Source organism: Chionomys nivalis, chromosome 1, assembly GCF_950005125.1.
Source record: "Chionomys nivalis chromosome 1, mChiNiv1.1, whole genome shotgun sequence".
NCBI lineage: Eukaryota > Metazoa > Chordata > Mammalia > Rodentia > Cricetidae > Chionomys > Chionomys nivalis.
The window spans coordinates 89567003-89584154 of NC_080086.1; the positions used below are offsets into that span (position 1 = coordinate 89567003).

The 17152-nt window shown below is 38.2% G+C and overlaps 1 protein-coding gene across 1 annotated transcript in view; it reads right to left on the reverse strand.

The window, feature by feature from the left end:
* Positions 1-16892, reverse strand: part of Mmrn1 (multimerin 1) — a 44508-nt gene extending 27616 nt beyond the window's left edge. The window contains exons 1-3 of the mRNA XM_057775126.1: positions 16271-16892; positions 8198-8317; positions 5792-5898 (exon numbers count right to left, since the gene is read on the reverse strand). Of these exons, the coding sequence (XP_057631109.1) occupies positions 5792-5898; positions 8198-8317; positions 16271-16836 (793 nt within the window). The 5' untranslated portion in view covers positions 16837-16892. The remainder of the gene's footprint in view (positions 1-5791; positions 5899-8197; positions 8318-16270) is intronic.
* Between the last annotated feature and the right edge of the window lie 260 nt (positions 16893-17152).

Consider the following 17152-nt stretch of genomic DNA (forward strand, 5'->3'; position numbering starts at 1 on the left):
GCTTTACATCCCGATCCCTCAGCAGGGAGAAGAGAGAGAGAGAGAGAGAGAGAGAGAGAGAGAGAGAGAGAGAGAGAGAGAGACGACCTGGCCTGGAAACCTAAAAGTTCACCCTCAGTGACAGACTTCATCCAACAAGTCCTACTTCTTCATCCTCCTACTCTTTCAAACAGATCCACTCCCTGGTGTCTAGGCATTCAAATATGTGAGCTTGTGTGGGCCATTCTTCCAACCACTATGTCCACCCTTTATGGTGGAGAGTGGCTGCTTGAGATTTAAGTAAAAGGATTTTCTCTAGCACCATAGTTGTTCCTGTACTACCCAATTCAGACCAACTTTAAATATTCAGAAGTAAGAAGCCCTGCTATGAGACAAACTGGGGAACGGAAGGGAGATAACACTGAATACTGAATTCTAATTTTCTATTGACCTTGGAGTAAAAACAATCATAAAATATCATTCATGAATCCTGGAAAGAAAGAAGGGTTTCGTTTTATAAACAGGGAGACAGTGATGATCTAGAGAAACCCAAAGTCTTGAAGCAGGAACCAAGGAGCACAAGGACAAACCTTCTTCAGTTAGTGACAAGTGGAAGAGGAAAGGAAGCTGTCAAGACCAGTGATAAAGTTTCCCCCAGAAGCACCTGCTCCAAACCTGACAAGGACACCTTCCCTTAATCCCCAGAACAAAGGACAATACAGGACAATACACAGAGCTAGCAAGCGAAAGTCTTTAGTTTCTTAACCCATTCATGGATGATTAAGACCTGTTTGGTAGACTGTTAAACCTTTTAATTTATTTTGAACATTTTGGTGAAGTTTTAAAAAGACTGATAAGAAGAAAAATACAATTGAGGAATAAATTTCAAATGTCCTTATGCATGTGTGTACCCACATGAAGCAAGTGATAAAATTGTCCTCTGAATTTCAGGGGGTTAAACACCACACAAAGATCTTTGGGATCTGGTATTCACACGAAGCTCTCTGCTCCGTAGTGCATTTGCTGAGGTCTCTAGCAAGGCTGTTAAAAACTCAAAATGCCTGTTTTACAAATTCAATAGTTCATGTTATCTTTTCCTGGCTGTGTTTGTCAGTCAGAGCTCAATACTTCCATTCAACCCAATTTATATCCTAGGATTTTGACTGGCAGCTGCAGAGGGCTGATAGGATCTCTTACAGTCTGCTACTTTCCTGTGATGAGGAACCTGGTTGATCGATGGTCCTTTATTTTTTCATTTAGCAGTTGTTCTGTGTCCGCTGATGTATTCTCTTCAACACAGACTGCAGAGGTTTTCTCAGCAATCTATCTTCCCTTTCACACAAGCACAGACTGCTTAGTTCCGTGCAGTGCAGATTTCTAGGTCTCTTCCCTTGTCTTCTTTACATGACAGATGCAGCTACAGAGAAGCGCTAACTGAAGCCAGCAGACTATGGAGACCAGTGTGCTTATTTTCGAAAGGCAACGTTGGATTTTATTTGTGCTTCTTTGGTCTTATGTTTCTCTCTGCAAAGCAAACTCTGATATTGGTGATCAAGGACTCAGAAGCAAGGTCAGCAGATTTCAAGAGAAACAGCTTTCTTATTAGGTGTGTTTATTATTGTTTTCTATTTAATAAGACAGATTTAATTTGCAAGTTATTTTTTTTGTTGTTGTTATTTGTTTTTGATTTTTAAGATATTTTTCTTGAGCACTTTGAACCACATGGAGGAAGTCAGTAATGTCAAGTCAGTATGGAGGATGCTCTCTTTCCTGTTAGTTGCCAGAAAGCTTCCTGTGGTGTATTGACTTCTAGCTGCTCCTGCAGCATCAGGTACACTGGCAGGCAGATGCTCAGTGTGCTCATGAAGAAGAACTCAGTAAGCTGAAGTATCCAGCTTCTCAGACAAAGGCTCTGAGCATCAATGTCCTTTAGTCAAATCCTACACAACGTTACTGAGCAAGAAGTTCCCATAACACAACATACGTCCTAAAGCAGAAGACGGTGAAGAAATATAAGAAACAGAATTGTTTCTTCATTTAAATAGTATAAATTTCAAGATGATGAATTTGCAATGTATTATGAAATAATCTCACTTCTGACTCCATGTATTTAAAATGTTAGTTCAAGCAGTTTTATAACTGGTTGAATTTTCTTACACACACAAAATAAAATGTCTGTCACATGTTTACAATGTACCTTAAGGGGTCAGTTTATTCCATATCTTTACTTTTATTTTCAGTATTCGTTATTGCTATGATAGATATTATAAAATGTAATTTTATAGATTTTTTTTTAAAGAAAACCTATGTGGGGTCAAATGTTTAACAACTTGGCAATAGGATCTTCTCTAAACCAGTATCAATTAAACATAAATTACTTTCCTTTGTGATATAATAGATATCATGCCTTGTTCCACTTCAGAATATTTTAGAGACATCTACTGGAGAGACACAGAATTGCAAATTTTATCTCATAGCCATAAGTGTTATATTACTCTAGGCATTAAAAAAGTCTCTAATATGATATTGTAAAATAAAATAAGGCTCTTGCTAATGGAAAGCTGGAAAGACTTGTGACTAAGTTCAGAAAGCATATAACTATATGAAAACTTTTGCTTTGATGTCAGACCTAATATTTGCTTTCCCCCCTAAATTACCAGTCATGTAATTTTTTAAAAAAGGATTCTTTTAGATACTATCCTGTTTTGGTAGGTAAACTATCGCTAGACCCAGGGTTCTGATTATTTGTGCTAGAACACACACAGAGCAAATAAGCACATTGGAATAGGAGCTAGGAAGAATTACCCAGTGGGTTTGATGTGCAGCATCTCTTGCTGACACCCAGAGGATGGATTTCAGAAGGAAGAGGAGGAAGAGCTGGGAAGAGGTGAGCACTCTTGGGGAAGAGGAGGGTCTAGCTACCAGTAGGTCTACTGATACTTATCATATATTTAAACCATCTCTCTACTGCAATCAAATTAAAAGGAAATTATATTTACATTTTGAAATCATTTTTGTTTCTGGAGATGAAACTACTTTGTGAAGCAGAGATTTATGAAGAGTGTATGGAACTTTACACATTTTCTATGAATAAATAACCCAGTGATACTTTGAGGGATAAGCCCTGAAATAATGGCTATTGTACCTACAAAACCAGGTATCTACATAACCAAACTGTAGAGCTCTCAGCAAAAGTTTAAAGAATGGATCTAGTCAGATTGATAATTCATGCCCTTTGGGGTAGCCTGCCTCATGAGTGCTGTCAAACACTCTATGCTTATGGGGGACAATTTGATCCCCTGTATGAAAATGAAACTGGTACATATTTATTAAATGTAATAGGTAAGGGGACAGCTTGGGATGTTATTAGGTAGGTATCAGAATGGAAAAGTGTGAAGGAAAAAATATAGCAGGAGAGAACTAGTGAATGCTGGTTCAGGGACAGCATGAGACAGTGACTGTTGACCCTACCAATACCAATCGCACTCATAAAATAATGCAAGTATTTGGTGGACTACAATAAAAATAAGAGAAACATAGCCAGGATTATGTCTGAGCAACACGACATCCTTTTGGAATCAAAACTACATTAGAATTTACACTATAACAATTTAAAATAATTGGGCAAACCTGCTGCCCTAGCCTTATTTCCACACAGATTTCTATAGCAAAGACGCCTAAGAGATTAATCAGCAAATGCTGGCCTTTTGTGTACCTTTAATTCAGTGGCTATGACAGGAAATCGTCACTGATGCTTTTCTGAGACTTTTCTTTGTCAACATGTATTGAAACAGAAAACTGCAAATCTAACATTAAAGATAGCCATAGGTGGCTTCTAGGAAGAATTTCAGATGCGATTAACTACAGAATATAAACCACTTACATTTAGATACTTGGTAATCCCTGTAAGAAGCCAGCGGCGGTGTAGTTATCACTTAGTTTTGTTTCTTGTGAGTATATTTACCATGCCGGAGTTCTGTAGCTTCTCTCTCATCTGCATGCATGCAGTCTGCCATAACAGTTAAGAATCGATTAACAAGCCCAGGAAGCTGAATGTGCTGCATGCCCACCTCTCAGTGGTTGGGCCCAGGACATGCTTTAACATATTGCTTTTCTCCCTGCCACCTGCAGTCAGCTATTCTGTGCAGTGGGGTGTGTAATGACAACCTGCATCTGAAAAGACACTTTGCAAACCAACACTTTATTCTTTAAAAAAATAATCAGTGGATTAATATTCTCTAAATATCTTTCACATAAGAAGAAAAATAAAGACATAAGCAAAATTCCAAATAGTGTCAAGATTTTTAAATAACGTAAGAATGTGTTTAAGAAACAAATGCACTGTAACACTGTGACTATGTTTGCACACCTTATAAAAATGAATTATTTGAAAACAGTAATATATTTGGATCTTTTTCAAATATTTTGTATTACCTCATTTCTAAATATTTTCGGTGTGGGTATTTTTTTTTTTTTTGTAAAAGTTTTGTTTTCCCTGGTTACAAGGTAAAAATTTACGGATACATTTGAAAATGTGCTGGATTTAATGTTATCTATGAAACTTAAACCAGGCCCAGAGAAAACAGCAGTGTGGAAGATTTGTCCACAGATTCTCGCTGCATGGGCTGGCTAACCATGGATAATATCCCTTACTAAACTGCATGATTCTTGCAGCTCTTGCATATGATTCTCTGTTTCTTAATGCGACTCCTAATGGCTTCTCCACAGTTACATTAATTTTTAATCACAATCTCCTACACTGTTGATTGAATTCCCCACCACTGCTAATGGCCTTTCTTGTAATATTCATCCACTTAAAATATGAATGCAGATGTCACATCTTATTTGTCAAAGAAAAGCTGTTTAATCTGAAAGCAGCATAATAGATGCATGGACGTTAGGCTACCGCAGGTGTCTGTGTGCTTCATCAGCCTTCCACCAGGACATCCTTAAAATCTCTGCTTTAAAAAGAAGACTCCTTTAAGATGAAAAAAACTCACCTAATTATTCATAAGTTACATGGTATATTCTTTAACGTGAACTGTCATTCACATCCCTGTTATGTCAAGTACTTGAACTGGAACAAAGCCAGAGTGTTTTATAATTATTTTATATGGGTTATTTCTAATCATTTTATTTAAACTATAGAATGACAATTTACAATAATATCTAAGGAAGGTATGTCTTTATAGTTTTAGTTAATAAAAAGTTATACAGTGAGATCTTCTTACTCATTTCTTAAAACTAACACAAGGATGAGAGGAACAGTGATGAGATTTGTGGGTGACTTAGGAAGTTTAAAAACAGCAGCAGACCTAACATCTGGCTGCTTAGTAATTTTCCTTGGAGCACAATTGGTCCATTCATGGTGCGGGAGAATTGTCTGTATTTCGTTAATTATGTTTTAAATAAACACTGATTGGCCAGTAGCTAGTCAGGAAGTATAGGCAGGATAACCAGACAGGAAGTAGAGGTGGGGCAAGGAGAACAGGAGTATTCTGGGAAGAAGAGAGCTCTTTCTACAGTCCTGTTTCAAACACCTAAGATGCAAGATGTGACCTGCCCTGCTGAAAAAGGTACCAAGCCATGTGGCTAACATAGATAAGAATAATGAACTATATATGTTATAAGAGCTAATACGAAGCCTGAGCTAATGAGTTAGTCCTATGGAGACCTCTGTGTGATTTTCTTTGGGACCTAAAGACTGTGGGAACTGGACAGGAGAGAAACCTCAACTAGCAGGCCCTTATGTTACACATTCAACTACTTATGTATCAGAATTTTTTATTATGATGTTATTATGGGCATATACCTTTGAGCTGACAGTTTGGCCCTATGTATCCAGGACAGCATCTCCATTCTAATGAGGTCACAATCTTATGCTGCATCCTATAGACAGCATTGGACGTCTTCTGCGATCTGGAGAGAAAAACAATTGATACAAAATTATTTGTTTTATGTTAAGATGGAATCAGGATTTACAAATATAAAGTGCTTAGAATAATTCCCAAAATGTAATAACCATTTAGTTTTGGTACTATTATAAAGTCTTAAACATATCATCAGTATTATATTCAAAATAGCCAAAAGGATTTCTTTGAATATGCAACAAAAAGCACAAGTAGTTTTACTATTGGTATTTTAAATTAATATCTATCACTTCATTTTCTAAAGATAAGATAGTTTTGCTTTGCATAATGTTTTCTAGCTAGATCAGTATTAGAACTTACTTTAATTCTAATACTATGCTTTAAAGCTGAGGAGCACAAATAATTAAGAGATAAAATAACTTGCTCAAATGCCCAGATCTAAAACTGGTGGAATTGGAATTTTAATCTTGATTGTATGAGTTACGCCAATGCTACTGGAATTTGTCACAGCCAACCCTAGTGAACTGTCCAAGGGTTGTTGGTGAAGAACTGAATTAGTGGGGTTTCAGTTTCTGTAGTAACGTGATAGGTAGGACAGTATATCAGAGGTTATTTTTCAATACCAGAATGAGCAACACCATTCTTTCCAGCCCTAAAAGCATGCCAAGACATTCATCTGCATCTACTTCAATAAGTTATATTCAGTAAATAATTCTGTTGGAGGGACTATCTCTAGCCCAACTGCTAAAGTTAAATAAGGAATGAAAGTGGAATTTATTTAGTTTGTGGGACTGACTCTAGGACTTAGAACTTTGTTGAATCATGCTAGATGGTCGATGTTTCTGCTCTGGCAAACTGAGTGTCTGCTGCATGGAATGTTGATATAATAAAAGAAATTTAGATATCTATTGTATAAATACAGAAATCATGAACAAATGCAAAGACCCATTCAAATAGACACAAAGAGAAGAGATAGGAGTAAGGATAAAGTAGCTGGGTTTAGAAAAAAGTAAAGAGCAGGAGAGGAACTCACCTTGAACCCAGAAGAACAATATGATAAGGATTACCATAGTAATGTTTTCATTACTCAAGAATTAACAACATGTTCTTTGTGCCTTCCTTGACAAGAAAATTGTCACAAGGGAAAAATGGCTGAAAGCAGGGCCGCAGCTTAGCTCTCTCAAATCCCTACAATGTACTCAGCTCTCTGGACCGTGAATTCCAGTCCTCAAGAGACTCAGAAACACCTGGATATTATGTGTCCTTCCTGTGCATTGTTCCAGACTGCTGATGCATCAGATTTATTGCCTGGGTTATTTGTATGATAATTGTGTACCTTAGATTCAGAGCTTGAGTAGCAGTGCTACATTTTCTTCCTCCCTCTCTTTGTCTCTCTCTCTCTCTCTCTCTCTCTCTCTCTCTTTTGTTTTATCAGTTTCTTTGTGAACATCTCTAGTCAAGCTATGGTTACTATGTGGAGTCAGAGAATTTATGAAGAGCTCAGCCTTATCTTATGACAATGGTATATGTGTGTATGGACATCCATTATAATATACTTATATGTGCAATGAACAATATGGTCACTAATATAACATATACATAATAAAATATATCCATATATGTAATGAACAGTATGGTTGCTAATATAATCTATATATAATATATTCATTTATTTATAAATGAAGGAAAAACCATTATTGGAAAAAATTCATTTTTAGAGAAAATATTTTTGTCAATATCATTTTCACAGACCTTTACTTACTCTGATATCTCAAAAAGATATTTTTAGAAATGCTTATCTATTAATTTTTATAGCCATACAGAAATATGTGTCATGAACAATATGGTTACTAATATAATATAAATAATATATCCATCTAAGTATGGTAATTATGGCATATAAAAGAAGAGCTGCTTTTACATGCACAATCACAGGTAATGATTGTCTATATTTTTAATACAAGTCATATTATATATGGACTTTTATCTAAAAATGTTAATAAATCTTTGACGTTATCTACTATGCCTTTCATAAGAGCCTCAGTTCAGGCTTGTTGACTAGGTTAATAATACAATAGTGACTATGAAACAAGAAGGTTAACACCCCCTAAGAACTCTCAGGGTACTAGGCAGTAAGCTGAGTACATGAGTGTATTAGCTCACATGATTCTCAAAGCAAATACACAGCACAGGTATTATTAGTAATCACATCTTCATTTACTAAAGGTAATCTGTATAATCTAATATAGAGACTCTCTCTCTGCTTAGCCATACAGTGCCTGGAATGGCTATTCCTATGTATTTTAGGTTTACATGGAAAACATCTATTTCCAGAAAATATTGCATACCTTTGGGAACAGAGTCCACTGGACCAGCCACAGGATCCTCTGCCATTTGGGGTGTAAGAGCTGTGAGTGTCCAGTATCACTGTCGGAGATAACTTGGTATGTACATAAGCACACCAGTTCCTGAGTGAACAACAATTATTGGTAGAAAAATTCAATTTTGGTCAAAATCATTTTCAAAGACCTTTGCTTATATACAGAAAAGAAAATGAACAGTGTTTGATAATTGTACCTAAGGAGATTTGAAGAGACAGTATATGATGAAAATAATTAGAGCCTACATTTTGTTAGGTTTAGAAAAATCCTGAACTGTTCTTATATTTAATTTTAGTATTTGTACTGAGATCAAAGACTTAGACCTCTGTCTATTACTTTGGGATATATATAATAAGATATAAGGTAAAAAAGTTGAACCACATGGTTTGGCATAAAAACTGACATGTTGATTAATGGAATCAAATAAAAGACCCAGATGTACATCTACACACCTCTGAATACTTGATTTTTTAATAAGGAAACTAGAAATATGCAGTGGAAAAAAAAAAGCATCTTCAACAAAAAGTGCTGGTCTAACTGGATGTAGGCATGTAGACAAATGCAAATAGATTCTTATCTATTACCCTGCACAAAACTCACGTCCAAGTAAATCAAAGATCCCAACATAAATCCAGATACAAAGAACCTGATAGAAAAGAAACTGTGGGAGAGCCTTGAATGCATCGATAGGAGACAACTTCCTGAACAGAACACTACTAGCACAGCACTGAGATAGATCGACAACTAAGAGATGGGACTTCACGAAACTGAAAAGCTTCTGTAAGTGAAAAGACACTGTCAGTAAGACAAAAAATCAACCCACAGAATAGGAAAAGCTCTTCACCTCCACATCTGAAAGAGGGCTAATATTAAAAACACACAAAGAACTCAAGAAACTAGACACCAATAAACTTTATAATCCAAATAGAAAATGGGATTCAGATCTAAACTGAATTCTCAAGAGAGGAAACTCAAATGGTCATAAAAATTTGAAGAAATGTTCAACATTCTTAGCCATCAGGGAAATGAAAATCAAAATGATTTTAAGATTTCGTCTTTTTTACTGCTGAGTAGTACTCTAATACGTATATGTTCCATACTTTCTTCATCCATTCTTCCATTGAAGGGCATCTAGGTTGTTTCCAGGTTCTGGCTATTACAAACAATGCTGCTATGAACATAGTTGAGCACATAATTTTGTTGTATGATAGGGCATCTCTTGGGTATATTCCCAAGAGTGGTATTGCTGGGTCCTGGGGTAGGTTGACTTATTATTTATTATGAATGCTCAGTCTTATCTTACACCTGTTTTTGGTAGCTCTTATAACTTAACCTGTTTCTCTTTACCTATATTTTGTTTCAGGGCTTTTCACCTTTCTTTTCTTCTTTATGTTCTACTCCAACTATCTGACTGGTGGCTGCCTGACTGGTCACAGGCATGTCCTTCTCTTTCTTCCTCGCTCTCTCCTCCTCCTTCTCTCTTGAGCCTAGATTTCTCCTCCTACTTTTTCTTTTTGCCTGCCAGTCCCACCTATTCTTTCCCTGCATAGTTACTGGCCATTCATCTCTTTATTAGACCTATTAGGTGCCTTAGGCAGGCAAAGTGAAAAAAAATAACACATCTTTATATAATTAAAAATGCAGCATAAACAAAAGTCCGTCTTTACATCATTAACAAAGGCAATACAAGCAATTGCAACTCATCTGTACACAGTTAAAGCAATATTCCACAGCATAAATAAATGAAACATTCTTTGCCTAGATAAGGTAATATTCCACAACAAGTGAGGTAACCCAAACCCAGAAAAACAAACATGGTATGGACTCAAGTATAAGTGGATATTAGCTGTAAAATAAAATGTAATAATATTATGGTTCACAGACGCAGAGAGTCTAAGTAACAAGGAAGTCTAAGGAAGGGATGCATAAATCTCCCTGAGAAGGGAAAATAGAATAGATTTTATGGGTGGATTGGGAGCACATGGGGTTGGGAATAAAGGGAATCAACTTGCGGGAGAGGGAAAACTTACTGGGAGAAACAATTGAAATTGGGGGACATTTTAGGGGTGAGGCAGAAACCTAGTGCAAAAACAAGCAAAAGGAACACCTCTTTGACACCCAAATTTGCAGCATGGTTAGCACCATTACTTGCTCTCTGGAGCTGAACAGAATGGTAGAATGGTGAGTGCAATCACATTTCTAGTGACAGACAATAATGGCACACAGCCTTCAGGGTCACAGTTACTGTGCAGGATATTTTTGATGTTACACCGTTGCCATGTACCAGATTCTCAGTGTGATGGTAGTTCCTATGTGCAGTATTTGTGACAGGATGTGAGAAGAGAGCTACATTGTCCCCATTCCTTGATATAGCTGGAGTTTGCTTTTTGGGTGGAACTTATTTTCTATTTTTAAAATCAATAACAAAGTACTATTAAAATGGGGCTCACAAAATTACAGACAAGTGAAACACACATATTCTTGTGGTCAAACTGTGATGTTATCTTGTTCAAGAATTTACCAAATTTTATTTTTCTTCAATTCTGGTTCTGCTCAGGCTGTGATCTCAACAGAGTATTGCAGATGACTTCTAGTCCAGCAGGGGTCAGACTTTGACCAGTAGCAGACAAAGCAGGTTAGCTGTGTAATGTCTGCTTTTCTGCTCAACCCGCTGGTCCTTCCTGTCAACTGACTCTTTCAGCAGGTCTCCTTAAATAGTATATTTTTCACTTATAGCGGTATAATTAGAAACATAAAAGGTGTGGGAACACAGAAGTTTCTCACTTAATTACTTGATCTGAACAAGCACTTGTCAAATTCAAGCGCTTTAGATGTATATATTTATAGCAATTGTGACAAGAAATAGAAGAGTAATAGAAGTCTATGATTAATGGGAGAAATTAAAGTGCAGGAAACACTCTAGTGTTTGCCCTGGCAGTGACATAATGGAGGTACCTGTTTGTCAACAAGATGAGAACTTTCCTCTCTGACGTGATGTTTCTGGCATTTCAGTGTCCTCAGTCTTAACTGTAACTTCTCAAATACTGTGTGGACTTAGGACATCAGGGGAAATAGAGTCTTGTCTGGACACGATTTAATTTCTAATCACCCCCTCCCCATGATTGTCATCTGTTTTTTCACAATCCCTCACATTCCAGGTCACTCAGGCTGGAGCAAGGAGCTCACTTAAACTATGTATCTACATGAATGAAATTGTGGAGCAAGGAGCTCACTTAAACTATGTATCTACATGAATGAAATTGTGGTATTCTCAGTTTTTGCTTTACTCCTTTTCAATAGTATTTTTGCATTACTTCTTTTCTCTTGCTGTATGTTGATCACTCATTTCTCTTCTCCTTTCCATGGCCATTCATTTAAAACCTCCAGTGCAGACACCTGTAACTATTAGGTCATCAATACAGTTACATCAGGTGTGGTGACACACACCTGCCCATCCAGCACTGGGCATATTAGAGCTGAGAATCAGGAGTTCAAAGTCAGTCTGGGTAACATAGCAAGTTGAAGGCCAGCTTATACTCCCTAAAAAGCTCCAACCCTTTTCTTAATTCTTAATTCCAGACTCCCTTTTCATGACCTGAAATACTTCTCTTCACTAACGTTTTCCAAATTTCTACCTCTGAGTTTTGATTTCCCATCTGACCCCAAAACCATGCAGCAATCCACCACTCCCCATCTTCCTGAGCTCTTTCTTTGTTCCAGTCAGTGAATAGAATTACCAGTAAGATAAGTAAAGTCCTTGCTTCCATGAAAAGCAAAATGTGCACAGCAGCTGTCTGCAGACACAGGTGAGTGTGCTAAGAGAAACTATGGGTGTGATGTGCAGACACAGGTGAGTGTACTAAGGGAAACTACAGGTGTGATGTGCAGACACAGGTGAGTGTGCTAAGGGAAACTATGAGTGTGATGAGAAAGGAGCAGTGCACTAGAGGGATGAGGTCAGGCTGGTCAGAGATGGTCTCTTGAAGAGGTGACATCACACTAAAGTAGGAAGAGGAAAAGGACCCCCTCATTCTAGACACTGAAGAAGGAATACTCAGGGAAAACAGCAACCCCCTCCCCCAAACCTATGAAATTCTAGAAAGATGGATGTTAACTTTTTTAGTCCACAAGCATCAGTGCCTGGAGAACTCAAAGCGGATGTGTTGTGTGAACAGAGATGGTGAGACTCCAAATCCCCCTATTCTGAGAAACACCTCTTTGAGAACTCAGAATGTATTTTGAAAAGTACAGTGAACCAGCCAGTAACTATTTCCAACTCCTTATTTAAGCCAGTTTCATTTGTTTTTCATTTTCGGTTTGCAAAAGTGTGTGACGATAAACAAATTCTAAGAGAGTATGACACAATCCTCTTTTCACATCAGTACTTGAGATATTCATTTCAGGCATCAGGAAGAGAAACTATATATCCAATGAAGAATGCTAACTGGACTTTCTTGTTTAAGTGAACTCTCACTGTGTGGAGGGCCAGGCGCAGGAGTAGAATACCGATGGAAGTCAGGAACGGAGACTGGCGACTGACAAGGGCAGGGTTAGTACAAGATGGAGAGAGGCAGAGTGACGTGGAAACCACCAGAGGCAGAAGAGACTTGCTGATAGATGAGATAATGTTTGTAGAGAGAGGGAAGTGTAGAGGATCTACTGAGGCCTCCATTTACAGAAGCAGCTTAGCTCACCGAGATGACAGCCACTGGATCCTTGTGTGTAGTAGGTATGAGTATGGATAAGTTAAGCGGGTGGCTGGATTGTATCATTCTATCTCTTATTCTTAGTCAAGGCTTACTGAGCCATTCAGAATGGGTAGCCCACTTACCCCCATTCACTCTCCCCAGCTGCCTTCACACATATGCTACATTTGGCACAAGTGCTCAGTCGCTACGGACAACCTTTCCTGCTCACACCTGTCACCCTGTGACTTGGGTCTCATGAGGGTGCAGGGTGAGGGAAATTTTGGTCATCGAATTTTGCCATCACCGTGTTGAGGATACATTGAGTGTCCAGCAAATGTCTGTCCTACATATAAATGCCCTAGTACTAATTTCATCTTTTTGTGCCTATTTCAATGTGCTTAGTCATTTAGAAACACCCCTTTTGCCCGACAGGAAACCACAGATCTCTCATAGCTACAGCCCTCCCTCAGAGGGCTAAAAGGGAACCAAGTCAGACAAAAATAATCCAGATGAATCTTGCAGAAAGGAACCTATCATTCGCACAATTAGTCACTTTTATTAAGAATTATTATTAAATTCCAAACATGACAGAGTGATAAAGGTACGATGTGCTTGTCCAAAATCACCCAGGGTTTATTTTCACTGAGAAGTATTTCTTGGGAAAAGCTCTACTTACATTTGAACCCCTATTTCACATTCTTTTTTCTGCTTTGCTATATATACCATTTTACCTAGGCCAGAGCACAGTAGAGATTTAAATAACACTGGAAGGAGGTTCCTATGTGCAAAGAGTTCTTGAGTTCTTTGTGAGAATCCTTCTCTGAGACGGGCAGTATTTAATCCCAGCATTCAGAGACAGAAGCAGGCAGATTTCTGTGAGTTCAAGGCTAGCCTGGTCTACAGAGTGAGTTCCAGAACACCCAGGGATACACAGAGAGACCTTGTCTCAAAAAAGTAAAATGAACAAACAAACAAAAAAAAAATACTGAAAAAGAAAAAAAGAATTCTTTGAAGATTGAGAACCACAGCAGGCATTAGAGCAGCTATCTAACTGTCTAAGAAGGTTGCCATTATGTGTAAAACCAATAGAAAACAGGGAAAGACCATGCTATCTGGACAGAGAAAGAGGAAATGAAGGTTCAGGATGTTGTGGACCAAAGAACTAAAAGTCTGGCTGGCAGGGTGTGGTAGAAGATAAAGTTGGAGGCTAAGCGTCAGGTTGTGTGAGTAACTGGGCAAGAAGCCTGAAGTATATTCTGGAGGCAGTCAAGAACCCTTGAGATTCACAAACAGAAAAGTGAGACACTTGTTCTGTCTTCTCACTTGAGATGATGCCTCTCTTCTGCTAAAGGAGAGCACCAGGGACCCCAAGCCTCTAAAGCCCAGCCCATCTCTTTGCTCTGAGATCTACTAAGTAAATGACTTTAAGTCAATTATTTAACCTCTTCAAAAAGACATAATGACAGAATCTTCCCTTTGTTATGGAGATATTGTTATATATAATGGTTAACTGGTTCAAACACACACAAATGCCATATAAGTTACTGTTAATCAAATCAAAATATGAGAAACTTCTTTCAACTCAAGTCTTTGGATCTTTGTGTCCTGAGAAAGAGAGAGAGAGAGAGAGAGAGAGAGAGACCTTGTTTTCTCTCACACCACCGTCATTTGGATGGTCTAATGAGTAGGATGCCTTAGACTGAATAAATAGAGAAGCCTAGGTTCTCCAAGCCCCTAAACAATAGAATTCTTAAGCCAAATGTTTCTTTGCTGTAGAAACAATTGAAGTTTGTTCTCAGTGGGGAATCCATACGGTAAAGTGCTGTTCAGCTAGTTGCACTTCATATGTGGTTTCTTGAAACACAGGTTGATACTGGGAAAATCAATAGATATAGGGATGTTTACTTTTTGTAGCAAATATTCACAGAGGTAGGAAGACATTCAAATTCTTTGTGTGTTTAAAGCCTGGAAGAGTTCCAGGCACATGCTGGACACTCATAAACAATGATCAAAAAATAAGTGTTCCCAAGTGTTGAGGAGAAAGGCCTTAGCTAAAATAACTAGCATTAATTAAAAGTCTAATATCAACTCTAATGTCAAGTCTGATGTTCATACATAAAATAGTTAAGTAGTAATTTTAATTGTGCTGCAATGATACGTACTTCTTCCACAAGTTGTGCTTTAGTTTGTCTTTTCATATGCTTTATTGGCTCCCTATTCTATCACCAAAACTCTTCAATTACAGACATATGAAAAGCTCAACACCATTTTCTAGGACTGTTAAAGGGTTCTATTGAAATTCAAGAAAATTGGGTTACAGAAACTAACAAAACACGGTAAATAGAAATGATAAATGAAAGCAATTTAGAAGATTCTCAGTAGATAGCATTTGTCATTATTATTATTTACTAGGGAACTTCTTAGAAAGTAGGATATGTGTTAGCTGTTCTGGATCAAAATTCCACTCGTCCCATATTAAACATGGCTGGTAACATTTGTTTCACAGTTAATTTGGATTATTCCAAATTCCAAGTGAATTTTAACCTAAAATGATACTTACATTTGAAGTTTTATGACCCTGAAATTTTATAAATAGACTTGACTTACAGGAACCGAGACTCTCAGGCACATTGGCTTCAACTTTCCTACCTCTTGCTCCTCAGGTTATCCAGTCAACAGCTTGCTCGAAACAGCTTTCACCCAGCAGGTGGGAACTACCATTTTTAAGTTAAGTTTTATTGTATTATAGGTATAACATATAACTCAATTTAGACTCTTGAAACTACTTCACTATGGGTAAAATTATTAACAAGGTTGGCTCATACCTCTAAATACACAGACGACAACAAAATATGTGAATAAAACATTCACTTGCTTAGGCATATGTTTTCTCTGTGTTTTGTTTTTCGGCCCATTTGGAACTTTTCTTACAATGCCCCTTAATACTTGGTTTTATTTGACTGCCACAATTCAGATCGCTGCCACATTAAATCAAGCTGAAAAAGCCTGCTTTCTGATTCATCACACTTCTGACAACAGAAATGGGATTTTTTGGACAACTGTTCTGTGAGCCACACATAGCTAAGTTCTCTTAAGTGGGCTTTCCACACTCCCCTTTCACAGTGGCATGTGGGTGTCCCTGATTCTGAGCAAGTGGAAAAGAGATTTTAGCCTTTTGTCCTTTTATCATCTCCCTTCCCAAAGACCATGACTGTAGTTTTGAAACCACTACCAACCACAACGTGATGCTATGAACCTTACACAATTCTGTGAGCATGAGAGGCTTCAGACCACTAGCGTTCAAATGTCTAGACCACAGTCAGAAAGAGAGCAAGAAGAAAATGTTTCTTACTTTCCTCTAGTTGTTTCAAAGCTGGATTTTTGATAGCTGGGTCTTTGACTTCTGCTGAGGTGCGTTTCCCGTGGGGACCTGTTCCCCATGTCTCCAGCCGACTTGGGGGAGATAGCTTGTTGATTGGGCTTTCTGGAAAAACTTTGAAGGAAGTTCAATGTGGCATTAGCAAGCTCCACCATCCCTGCTCCCGGGCCTGGTTTCATAACGGGTTTGCTCTGGAGAGCAAGAGGCAGTGGTGCCATCACTGCCCCTGTCTTCTCTAGGGGTGTGGGCATTTGGCTTCTCTTCTCAGCTGAGGCGCTTGTCTCAGAGGTCTGCAGTGTTGACAGCAGTAGAATATCTTCCGAAGGTCTCTCGGGAGCTGCAGCTGCCTTAGAGGAGGGATTCTGAGTGGCAGAGAGCACTTGAAGGCTCAGTACTTCACTTTGAGGAGTTGAAGTGGATTTCAGAGTCAGTGGGGAGTTTTCCTCCTCAGGTGCAGTCCTTGAACGCAGGGTGTTGGTAAGCCCCAAGACCACTCCCCATAAACTGGAAAGCAGGACAAGCAACTTCGGTCCCTTCATGGCAGTAGATTTACGCACAAAATTTCATGTGGAATTGAGAGACAAAGACCTTCTAGTCTTCCTGATAGCCACTTCTGCACCAAATGTCCTGAAACTGGATCTAGACAATCTGGTGTGTGCAGAGGAAACAGGTTTCTGTGTTTACAGTGTGCTCAGGAAACTAGTTTTCCTGTTTCTGTACTTGTTTGACGATCTGTGACCCTCCAGGATGGATCAATGAATGTGGTAAAGGACCTCTGAGAAACTAAGGGAAGAGGGGAAAACATAGACAATTATCACCAGGAAAAGCCAGGGGAAACCATGAAGTCACATTCCT